The sequence below is a fragment of the Gavialis gangeticus genome, unplaced genomic scaffold, assembly GCF_001723915.1.
Source record: "Gavialis gangeticus isolate Ggan-Ray unplaced genomic scaffold, GavGan_comp1, whole genome shotgun sequence".
Taxonomy (NCBI): Eukaryota; Metazoa; Chordata; order Crocodylia; family Gavialidae; genus Gavialis; species Gavialis gangeticus.
Window position 1 is genome coordinate 152,555,275 of NW_017729024.1, and position 11,530 is coordinate 152,566,804.

At 40.5% G+C, this 11,530-nt stretch overlaps 1 protein-coding gene across 2 annotated transcripts in view; it reads right to left on the reverse strand.

The window, feature by feature from the left end:
- Positions 1 to 1,202: 1,202 nt before the first annotated feature.
- The window catches only part of NNT (nicotinamide nucleotide transhydrogenase), an 81,130-nt gene continuing 70,802 nt past the window's right edge, over positions 1,203 to 11,530 (reverse strand). For both annotated transcript variants that reach the window (XM_019517892.1, XM_019517893.1), the window contains 3 exons: positions 8,252 to 8,370; positions 5,881 to 5,996; positions 1,203 to 3,060 (listed from right to left, as the gene is read on the reverse strand). In XM_019517892.1, the coding sequence (XP_019373437.1) occupies positions 2,911 to 3,060; positions 5,881 to 5,996; positions 8,252 to 8,370 (385 nt within the window). In that variant the 3' untranslated portion in view covers positions 1,203 to 2,910. The remainder of the gene's footprint in view (positions 3,061 to 5,880; positions 5,997 to 8,251; positions 8,371 to 11,530) is intronic.

Sequence of the window (11,530 nt, forward strand, 5' to 3'; positions counted from 1 at the left end):
AGAAAATGAAAGCACAATGTCTTTATGCTTCTATTCCGGTAAATAAAATCAGCTTCTCCACTGAAGACATGTGCTCTAATTTTGGATGGCTGATTTTTTAGGGAAGCAGTGTAAACTATGTATATGTAAATATAGGTATACACACAATTTAGGACAGAAGTTGGACAGTATTCTTGATAGAAAATATGAAACTTAGGAAGGCAGAATTCAGTTACTGAATGTAGCCTGTTCCGTGGTGTTGATGCCATTTATTTAAATAAAAGTAGCATGGAAATTCCATTCATTGAGCAGATGGGGGCACTCTTATAAAAGTGGTCAAAATTATGGCATCTCAAAAAGTTCTCCCAGCTTTACAGCAGAAGTGCCGAGTCAGGAGGAAGAGGCAGCCATCTGGTGAATCAACATCCTTGATTGCCGCTTTGGGTTGGGACCTTTAAGGGGCCTTCACCCAGACCCAAACTTGAAGAGAACCACCTAACTTTTACCCAGGGAGACTGATATTAACTAAACTAGTGTGTAATAAGCTTCACCCAGTGCAGTGGTTCTGAGCCCTTTTGGGACTTGAGACACCCTTCAGACTTGAGACACTCCTTAGAAAATGCCAGTTCTTAGGTGTCATGCTTTTTTTTTTTTTGACCATGGTAAAATAGAGCAATTCTTTTGTTGCAAAGAACTCGGAGACAACAGGTCAAAATGTTTTTAAGGCTATGGATTCCTATTTGAAAATATCTCCGTTTACTTTGTGACACACGTTTTAACGTTGTGTGACACTGCTGTACTCTTGAAAGGATCTCATGGCACCCTGGTTCAGTATTGCTAATCTACTGGTACCATGATAACAGTCAACTTAATCCACACCCACTATTTAAAAGGGCAAATCTGTAATAAAATACTACAAAAACATGACCCTTTAAATTAAGAACGAAAAAAAAAGAAAGCCCCCAAACCTACAATTAGTTTCTATCAATTTTAGTGAAGAGCTCAGCAACACAACACAGGCCCAACAAGTATCAGCATAGATTAGAGCAATATAAACATACAAGAAGATGTTGCTATTAGGAGCATACATTCTACCTCTTCTTCCCTGCACTATAATTTTGATTCTATGACTCCCTTAAAAAGAAAATACCAAGCTACTTTTCTCTTTACGTAACATTATAGTAGTGAGGAGAAAACAAGGTGATTAAAAAGAAAAAAAAGACACTTTTATTGGCTTGTTTTAATACTCTGTTTCCTGACAAAATACAGTTTTAAAATTAACACTGGTCCAACCTCTGATCCCTAACAAATTGCATTTCTCACTGCAAATACAAAAGGAAGAGGCTTTTTAAGAAAAGGTGAATCTCAAGTTAGCTACCTGAAAGCAGAAATAAGTTGGATACTGCAGCCACTACTACTTCAATCAAAAGTTGGGTGAGAAAATAAAGTTCCTTGATGACAAGGACTGCCCCTGACCCATTTAGGTCCCTTTTTCCTGCAGGGGTCATTCTCCTTTTTTTTCTTGAGTAGACCCATTAGAAATGTGGTTACCACTACTACAAAACTAAGAAACCAATATTTATTATATTCAATGTTTTAAATTAGAATTTACTGACTCAAGTATTTTTATGCAGTGTAACAACATATTAATGCTTATGTGCTAATTTTATTTTTGAGCAATAGAAAATACAGATTTCAAAAATGGGTTTTTTCCATACACTATTACATTTCTCGATTTACTACCTGTTGAAAAAATGGATTTTTGTAATCTTTACGTAAAAACAGAGGTAGCTAAGTGGTAATATTTCTTAATTGCTATTAAGTTATACAAGTTTCCAATGAATATTTTAATAAAAAAATCAGTTTTATAAACAATCAAGACATTAATTTCAAGCTTACTTCATAGTAGTTTGTCTTCCCCAGATGTTAATGCTTTCTAACACAAGTACAACCATTTGTATTTAGCTTTTGTCACAATGGACAGTTGCTACATCATTATGCAACCATGATAAATTCATTTTATTAGGCAAATATTTGAGTTCCACTCAAGTACACTTAACATAATAAAAATAAAACAGTACTCTGTGCCATGGACTGATTTACTGCTTTACTGTAGTTACTATGGGAATTTAAATAGTACTCTTAATTAGATTATGGGGAAGTCAAATAATCCAAACACTGATTTTAAACTTGTGTGGGTCCATACTACGCAAAATGAAACCTTATTGATTTTTTTAAAAATGCTGATAAACTCTTGATTTGTATCTCTTTTCCAGCACCTGAAATGTGTTAAAAAGTGCTTTTTTTCCAGCATCAGAAAAGTGTTGATTAATAATGTATCAGATACATTTTAACACAGCAAAATTTTAAAAGTCATAAATTAATCAAATCTGAAATCACTAAGTGATCAAGATTCTACCATTAGATCTAGGTATACAAACCAATGTACCCCTAAAAAATTGGGGGTCACAGTTTTCCCAGAACAGTTTAAGGGGCAACAACTGGAAGGGGCTGAAGATTAAAATTAACTGCAGGAGTTGGGGAAGAAAATTACTTGACCACTACAGGTACATTTCCCTCATGTCATAATGACATCACTGGAACAGATCCCTGACCTTCATTTTGCATTACATAAGTGATTACCGGAGGGAACAAAAATATACAACTGAACTGGATTTCATCAAAAGATGAGACTCATTTTCCTAAAGTGTCCCTGATTCACAACATCCACGAAACCCACAAAAGAAACGCAATTCATGTTGTTCTATACACATAATGAAGGGGGATATTTTATATCAAATGATATAAGCTAATCTGTGCACCTGTGTTTCAGCTTGCTTGTAACTTTGCCTTTATACTCTGATAAACAAAAAAACCCTTTTGTTCGTACTGGCCAGAGAAAAACTATGATGATGAATGACAAAACAGCTTTTACTTCTGGTAGGATTCCCTGACTTTGGCCTGCAGGGCATCACAAGTTTTCTTGGCATCTCCCAAAAGCATGGCAGTGTTGGGCTTGTAGAAGATAGGATTGTCCACTGCTGCATAACCAACACCCAAAGATCTCTTCATCACAATAACCTGCAAATGGAAGAGTTTACATTTGACAAAGCACTTGCCATTGTCCCTCATACATTCAGATTTCCTGCACTGAGTCTTAACGTACAAAATTTAAAAAAAGAGATTTAATGTGATTACATGTTAATAGGATACTTTCTGGAAGCAAATGGACAGAAAATACTAATTTCTCACTCAAGTGTTCAGTCAATGTGAATGGCATGACTAGGTAGCTTCCAAATAGTATTTAGCATTGCCATGCAGGAAACAGGTTTGAATTTCAGTCCTCTTCACACTCGGCAGAGTCTGAGCAAGGATGTATTTTTAGCTTCCAATGGAAAGAATTACTTGCTTTAATCAGAAACAAGATCACTGGCTATGTAGAGACTAGGGGTGTGCGAAGTGGGCCATATTCAATTCAGATTTGGCCCAATTCAGGGGACAGTGATTCGATTTGTTGATTCAGATCACTGTCCCGATTCCATTTGACCAAATCCGAATCTGAAGATTCTATTCTGATTTGGAGAATCAGCGATTCGGCCATAGACACAGCTTTAAATGCATTTTTCTACATAACTCAAGGTACCAGGTGTGACTCGTAAACACTGAGACGGTAGGGCGGATAGAGCATCCCACAGGAGACCCAGGGGCCTCCCCGTATGCTCAGCGGCGGACCTGGAAGTGGACCGGAAGTACTTCCAGTCCACTTCTGGGTCTGCCGCTGAGTGCGCAGGTGACCCCCCCCACCCCAGTGATGGGCCACAGGGGACCCTGAGTGCCCCCACCGAGACCCAAGAGGCACTAGTCACTTAGCTAGGGGGCAGGAGGGTCCCCACATGCTCCACGGCAGACCCGGAAGTGGACCAGAAGTATTTCTGGTCCACTTCCGCGTCCACCTCTGAGCATGCTGGGGACACCCCCATCCCCCCCCCCACATTCCCATGGGACACGCCATCCGCCCCACCATCTCAGCGTTCACGAGCTGCCTGGTACCTTGAGGCATGTAGAAAAAACATTTAAAGTTGTGTCTATGTCCGAATCACTGAATCTCTCCGTATCAAATCGGCAGCTTCCAATTGGAATCAGAGAGATTAATGGATCTTCTGATTTGATTTGGATGTGGAGAGTCGGCTGCTGAATTGGGCCAAATCCAATCAGCCACTGAAGCTTCGCACAGCCCTAGTAGAGAGACTATACGGTACCTAATGAATAATTCTAGCAGCCTCTGAGATACCATCTATGAACATGGAGAATTATTATAATGTTATCACAATCCCAAGGAATGCTAGACGCTGCAATTCACTAAACTCATTAATGGTACAGAAAAATTCTATGTAAAATTTGTGTAGGCCAGAGAAAGTGAAACTGTTGCACAGCAATCTAGTTTTACAGTCTCACTGCACACACAAGATGACTACCCTTGGCTACTACATAAAAGGGGAAAACCTACTTGGCTAAGTAGGCAGAAAATCCTGACTATAGAATAATGTAAGGAAGACCTGGAGTCTATGGTTAAGGCATCCCAACCTAATGCTCCAGTGCTTGGGTGCAATGACCAATGATGGACAAAGTGAACATTCATCTTTCAAATGAGTGTTAGAACGATGTTGCAGCCATGATGGTCCAGGAATTATGGCGAAAGGTAAGGATCTTTGTGTGCAATACATTTCATTGGACCACCTGCATGTTTGGGATAGACTTAGGAAGCTTCTGAATGTGTGTGTACTTCTTCAGGTCTGAAGTACATACACTGAAGCTTTGCATTCAAAAGCTTCTCTCTCTCAAATAAAAAAAAAAAATCACCCACAAAAATCCTCTTACATCTTTCAAAGGTAATTTGTGCAAGGTCCATTGTTACGTTGAATGCTGAATTGTTTCCCCCATAAGCACTTCGTGCTTCCAGGGGATCTTAGGTCTAATCCAAAGTTAATCATTTCAGGTGATGGAACTCCAAAAGGACAAAACTTGACCACACATGGCATTCATTTTCAGACATATACTAATAGGTAAACCCTTGAAGTCTATGCCAGCTGCAGGAGTACAGAATTTTTTTTCCATGCTTTCTGTGATTCAGCATATTCTTCACAGCCTTTCTACCCACTGCAAGACAGCTCTACTTACTTGCATCTTCCAAGGTAAAGGAACCAAAACAAGACTTTGTTGCTCAAATTTATCATACAGCTAGTGCAACTGCATTGCTTTAGAACCCACCCCCTCATTATAACATGACTTTAATAAGCAAAGTATAGTATACATTTTCCTCATGGTTGTGCTATCCAAGGCCCTGGGCAGGTGTTATATTTATGGTCTCACTAATGTATTAATTGCAACAAAAGCAGAAACATGCCACAGGTTCAGCCAATTTATGGCACCATAAAATGGCAAACCAGGCACACAGTTGTTCAACATATAATGTACAACAGAGGTTAGCATCCTTTTTTGGCTGTGGGTTGTATTGACCCATTTCAGTGCAGAGGAAGATGGGTGGGCAGATAAGCCAGCTCTCACCACCACTTTCCTGCAGCAGCACAGGGAAAGCTCATGCCACTCCCTGCTTCTCAGTGGCGCCATGAGGAAAGCGCCCATTGCTGCCACTTCTCCCGATGGTGGCCCAGGAAGGTTACTATTGCAGAAGTCACATGCCATCAAATGCCAACACAGCCCCAGGGCTGTGGGATGGATCAAATTGTTCTATGGGATGGATCCAGTCCATGGGCTCTAGCTTGCCACCTGCGATGCAGAACATCTTTTTGTGTCTGGTTTGTGGTGTGTCTGAATGTCCTGGGGCTGCCCAATCCTGATGCTAACAATTTACAACTGGATATATATTTCTGTTCAGCTCACCTGTTTTGACTTCCAAACCTCTAGAACTGGCATTCCAGCAATGATAGAGTTAGGATCTTCTTGAGCTGCTGAGTTAACTGTATCATTAGCACCAATTACAAGTACCAGGTCAGTTTCTGTGTGAAAAAATAGAGAGAAGAAAAAAAAATTAGAAACCACAACACTGACATTACTGTGAATATCTGTGTCACAAACACCACTATAGTTAGAGATGTTCATGGGGTGTCATGCAAATTTGGTGTTTCTTTCACTAACAAGTCATGTGTTGTCTTGTTGAAAAGCTGATGTCATTGCTTTTATCTCTGTATGGATTCTGTTATGCCATCTATTTATAACTATGATTTCAGACATGGTTTAATCAAAGGAACTGAAGAATACATGCTTAAGGAAAAGGGAGTATGTGAAACTGCTAAGTATCTCTGGCCATTGTATCACTAGGGCAAGCACAGTTACCACTCCCAAACACAGGCAGAATGGGCTATTTTTGGGATGAGTCTGCCTGTAAAGAGAAAAATCAATCTCAATAGTGAGGACATTGCAAAGTAATGGGCCGTTAAGCTAGTGGAATTCCAGATGCCCCAGGTGGACAACTAAAAGAATTGTCTAGAGGATTCTGAGATTCATGAGCAATTGGGGCAATGCTGATCTGGGGGAGGGGGGTTGGTGCTGGCTTGGACATGTTTAGGAGCTGTCTATAAGACAGTCCTCATGGTCTTCTGGATTTTCCCAGATGAATCCAGGTCCCCAATGGTCAGGGCTGGCAGGATCAGAAGGAAGGATGATCTGAAAGTACTGGCAGAACACTCTGAAGGACCAGGTTATAATCAGATGAGAAAAGTAAGTAACTTTGTGTTCTGTCTCCAAACATTATGGTAAGTTTTTGCTCATATAGTTCTTTTTTCCCCTGTTTCATAGATCCTTTGTTTTGTCCCCCTGCTGACTGCCTATATTTAAGCATGATCTCAGGGACAGTGATATTCCAGGCCACACATTCCATAGAAAAGGGGATCTAAAATTCTTTCACAACTGAAGACAACACCACTTGGAGCTGGCAAAGATCCCCCCACTGCAGCTGGGAGTCTGGTATAAAGGCATCAGAGTCAAGACCTGCAGGGGTAAGGTGTCTCAGGGCAAATTTTGGTCTGTTCCATGGGACAAGCAGCAGGACAGCAAGGAGAAACTTGGAGCTGCCAGTACCCCACAGAGAGATTCATGATAGCCTGTTTAAAATCTATATTACAGTTGCATGTAGAGCAGGGACAGGCAATTATTTCAGGAGGGGGGCCACTTACTAAGTTTTGGCAAGCCATCAAGGGCCTCATGACAGGCAGCCAGGGGCAGATAAATATTTATTTTCTAAATTTTTTAGGGGCCCCACGGGCCAGAGAGAATGGCCTGCTGGGCCACATCTGGCCTGCGGGCCTCATTTTGCCCACGCCTGATGCAGAACCTCAGAAGAGGCACACAATCCATTGCAACTGGCGCACAGAGCAAGAACCTCTGCCCTAAACTGCTTACAAACTGAACAGTCCAGACAGACAAGGTCAGATAGAATATACAAGGACTGACAGATTAAGCTTCTCATACATTAGGAACAGAGCCCCAGTATCAGGACTCACATTACAGTGCCTTGTTTGGGAGGCAGCATGACTAAAAGTTCAATCCTCCATAATTCCATCAGAGAAATCCTGAGTCTAAACTTTTATATACTTGGGTTTTTTACAACTTTAGTATTCTTCAATCCAAGGGGAATTGTGAGTCATCAATAGAACTGGAACATGTACAGCACACAAAACACTCAAACTAATAGCAGTTATTCTTTGTGGACCTACCATGACAGGGAGACAGGACCCAGTGTTTGCTACTAGTTTCACACCCATTAGGCCTTCATAACCACAGAACACGTGGATCAGATATCCTATTATTCTCTGTTTCAGGGCTCAAAGGACCATGTTCTAGTAATTAGCGATCTCCTTTCCTTGTCCCTTAGTATGTATAGCACCTCAGCCTCTCCCCTATACTGATATATACCAGCAGCTTCCTATTACATCACCTTGTAATCCAACTTATCCAAACAGTTCCCATCTCCCTCTATATTCCTTACCCTGTCCAAACCCTTTCTTTGCACCTCACCTTTCTGCCTTTGGGTCAGACTGTTTTCTTTCTCTGCTCCCTCAGTATCAACAGCGAAAGAACTGAAACTGCTAGAGGAAAAGCCTTCCTGCCTTCTGTTGGATGGTACCTTGTGGCACAGCAGTCACAAGGAGCAATTGCTACGAATGTCCTTTGACCAAATGAAAATAGAGACAAAAATAAACGGGCAACTGTGATTACAGAATACTAGAAAATAATGTCATTTTAAAGCTAGCACCTGGGAAGTCTTCATTAATCTCATCCATCTCCAGCACAATGTCATATGGCACACCAGCTTCTGCAAGGAGCACATTTAACTGACCGGGCATTCGGCCAGCCACAGGGTGAATACCAAACCTGGCACAAAAAAAAAAGTGCAGTTAACAGAAAAAGTCTGTTCCATTTTATACTTTAAAGTGTGGCCACAGGGGCCATGATACCCAAAAGTTCCTGAGCACATAAAAACCAATGGAAATTTTTGATTATTAAATCCCTCAAGGCAAGTTGCACATATTTCTCCATTATTTGCACGGGGAGATTAGGCAGGGAAGTGCACCAGCAAGAAGTGTCCACAACTTCACTTCCCTATCCTAGTAAGTCTATTTACAGAACTACCAGCTCATCAGGCACAATGAGCTCAGTCTGCAACTTCACTAGAAATTGGGTAAACCTCAACTTTTACTCATTAAATAGCCTGTTTAGCATCTGAAAGGAAACTGCCTCAAGTTTCTGATGCACTAGGAATGCCAAAGGCACCTCTACTGACAAACAAGCAAAGCACAAATGAGACACAGACACTCCCAAAAATGAGGCTTCCAGGAAACACTTCACGGAGGAATAACACTGGAACAGGGAAGTAGTTTCCAATGAGGCACAAGGGCTTGGAGGCGGGGGGTTCACCTTTTAAATTCTAAAAAATAAAAAAAGACCCTTTTTACTGTTCTCTCTTGGCTCACAAATCCATCATCAGCCAGAGGGGGGCACAGTTGGCAGATATTTGAACTCATCTCCCAAACTATGCTATCATTAAAAACGCCTGTCTGCCATATGAAGCTCTTATTTTATGAATAAGCCCATCAGCTGCAAGGAGAGTGCTCCCACACATCCTTTAAATAGACTGGCCACATGCTCTCTCATGCAAGTGGAAGAGGGTGCATAGCATTCCATGGTTAAACATTTCCCAGCTGGAAAATTGGGAATAACCTTGTTAAATCCAGGTACTTATGAAGCCTTCATAGGTCCGCACCCTGAGGCTCCAATTCAACAAACAGCATCAGCATGTGTTTAATTTTAAGCACATGACTACCTTAAATGCTTTGCTGGACTGGGGCAAACTGGACCACCTTCCTAAAAAGTAAAACCCCACGCTACGCATTTCTGACAGCTTCCATGGACATAAAATGTAGAAACAACTTGTTGATATTTTGACTTGGCAGTCAAGTCTGAAAAGTTCAGGAATGCCTCAAAAGCTATATTATTTGGAGCCAACAGGTGAAGTAGTTCAATTCCTTTAGAAAAAGTTTTAAAAAGACCGTAAGATAGAAGCAATTTTTCCTGTTGTATAAAACTTTAAAAAATGTTTAAAAAACAGAACTCAGTAGACAGATGCTCATTTGCCTGAATGCAACAGGTATGACTTTTTGGTTGCCGATTTCCCCCCCGTCCTCCCGCAGGACACAATTTTATACTCTCTGCTACATACATACATACTGGGTAAATAGATTCTGTAATACTCTGAATTTCCTACCCTTCCATTTCTGAAGCTGTCACCAAATCTGAATACTGTTGAAAAAGAGAGGATGGTAAGGAACACCGGAAGACAGCCCTTTCTAAATGCTGCATGATGACTTTTTGTAAGCCACTGATTTGGTAAGAACTTTCCTTGTACTTCAGACTAAGCACAGACTCCTAATGGAGCAACTGTTGTAAGACTTCAGTTGCTATGCAAAGGCTCAAGAGTTAGAGGCATCATAAGGGAGCTCTAAAGAAAAAAAAAAAAAGGGTGCTCTGATTGAATACGTAGTGGAGACTGACCAGTCCACCATAACTGTTTTTTCTCCTCCTTGTTACATACATCATGGTGGCAAAGCTGAACATGAGCGATTCAAAGTTGCAGCTCTGAAACCCATAATATACAGTAACCACTAATTTTAATGCTCTACAAGTATAACTTCAGAAGGGCAACTATGTTTTGAATAGTGAGGTACAATTCAGGCAACCTGAAGATGAGGCAACTGGCACTCCAAGCACATAAACTAGGGATACTGAAGGAGCAAACCATGCACTGCAGTCGCGTTAAATTTTGGCCAGACTGGAGCTTAGAGAGAGACCTGGAGAAAAGGAATATATTATAAATTTGTCTGTTACACATTTGGGATCCTGCTGTCAAGGACAATACCTGACATCTGATAAAGGATAGGAAAACAAATCGGACAAAAATATTAATAGCTTAAAATTTCACACCAACTACTCAATAATGTAAGCCACGTGTGACATTGCAGCTGCTCTAAACTGTGATTGCAAGTGTTAGAGAAAACCTCTTATTTTGAAGCATACGCTAGAAAATCATCACTGGCAGAGAAAAAAAAAAGGGTTTTCCAACAACATTCCCCTATGTTTCTAATAAAATTATTTGAACTCTTTTGTGAACAAAGCTCCTTTGGCAAGTCAAGGAACACACTATGCGTGAGGTTTCTATTAAATACCATGCACATACAGGATCTTATTTCCAGGACTGGTCCCTTAGCTTCAGCATACACTGCCAAGAGAATGAACCTTCATCACCTTTGACTTTGCTGTTGCTGGAGGTAGGGGAGGAAAAGGAAAGAAAGGGACAAAATATTCAAGAAAGAATCATCAAGGACTCACTTGTCAAAGGTTGGGACAACTGATCTCAGTAACAATACACTGCATTCACACAGTTTATGGAACTACTTACACAACAGCTTTGACAGAATACACTTAAATGACTCCCAAAGGGAGTCTGCTTCTGAGAATTTCTTAAGTGTGACAGAAGCCTGCCAGTCCCTCTTGGAACAAGCATATAAAAGCCTGTTGGCATTGGACACATTAAGAGTATGTTCAAAAGCCCATGACTACATTGAGATAAAGATTTCCACAGATAGGGAGGAAAATTATCCAGTTTAAATAATGACAAAAGATCCTACCAGCCAGTCAGATGAGCATAGCAAGGAGAAGGCCATAAAGCAGATAAATGCAATCACAAATAGAGATGATATTCAGAGAGAAGTGGCACCCATCTATAACTGTGCACAAAGGTGGAGAACTATTTTTATAGCTACAGTACAAAGATTTACTCATATGTTACATTAAAAGACAGACCAGGAAGGGGTCTACTTTGATTTCACCAATACCAGATGGAATGGACTATTTATCCTGTATTACAATGGCTAGAGTTCTTGGAAACTAACAGACTTTTTATGGTGAATGAGAAAAAAAAAGCCTTCTGGCACATTTTTCAATTTTTAATAAACGACTTTTTTTTTTTTTTTTTTTT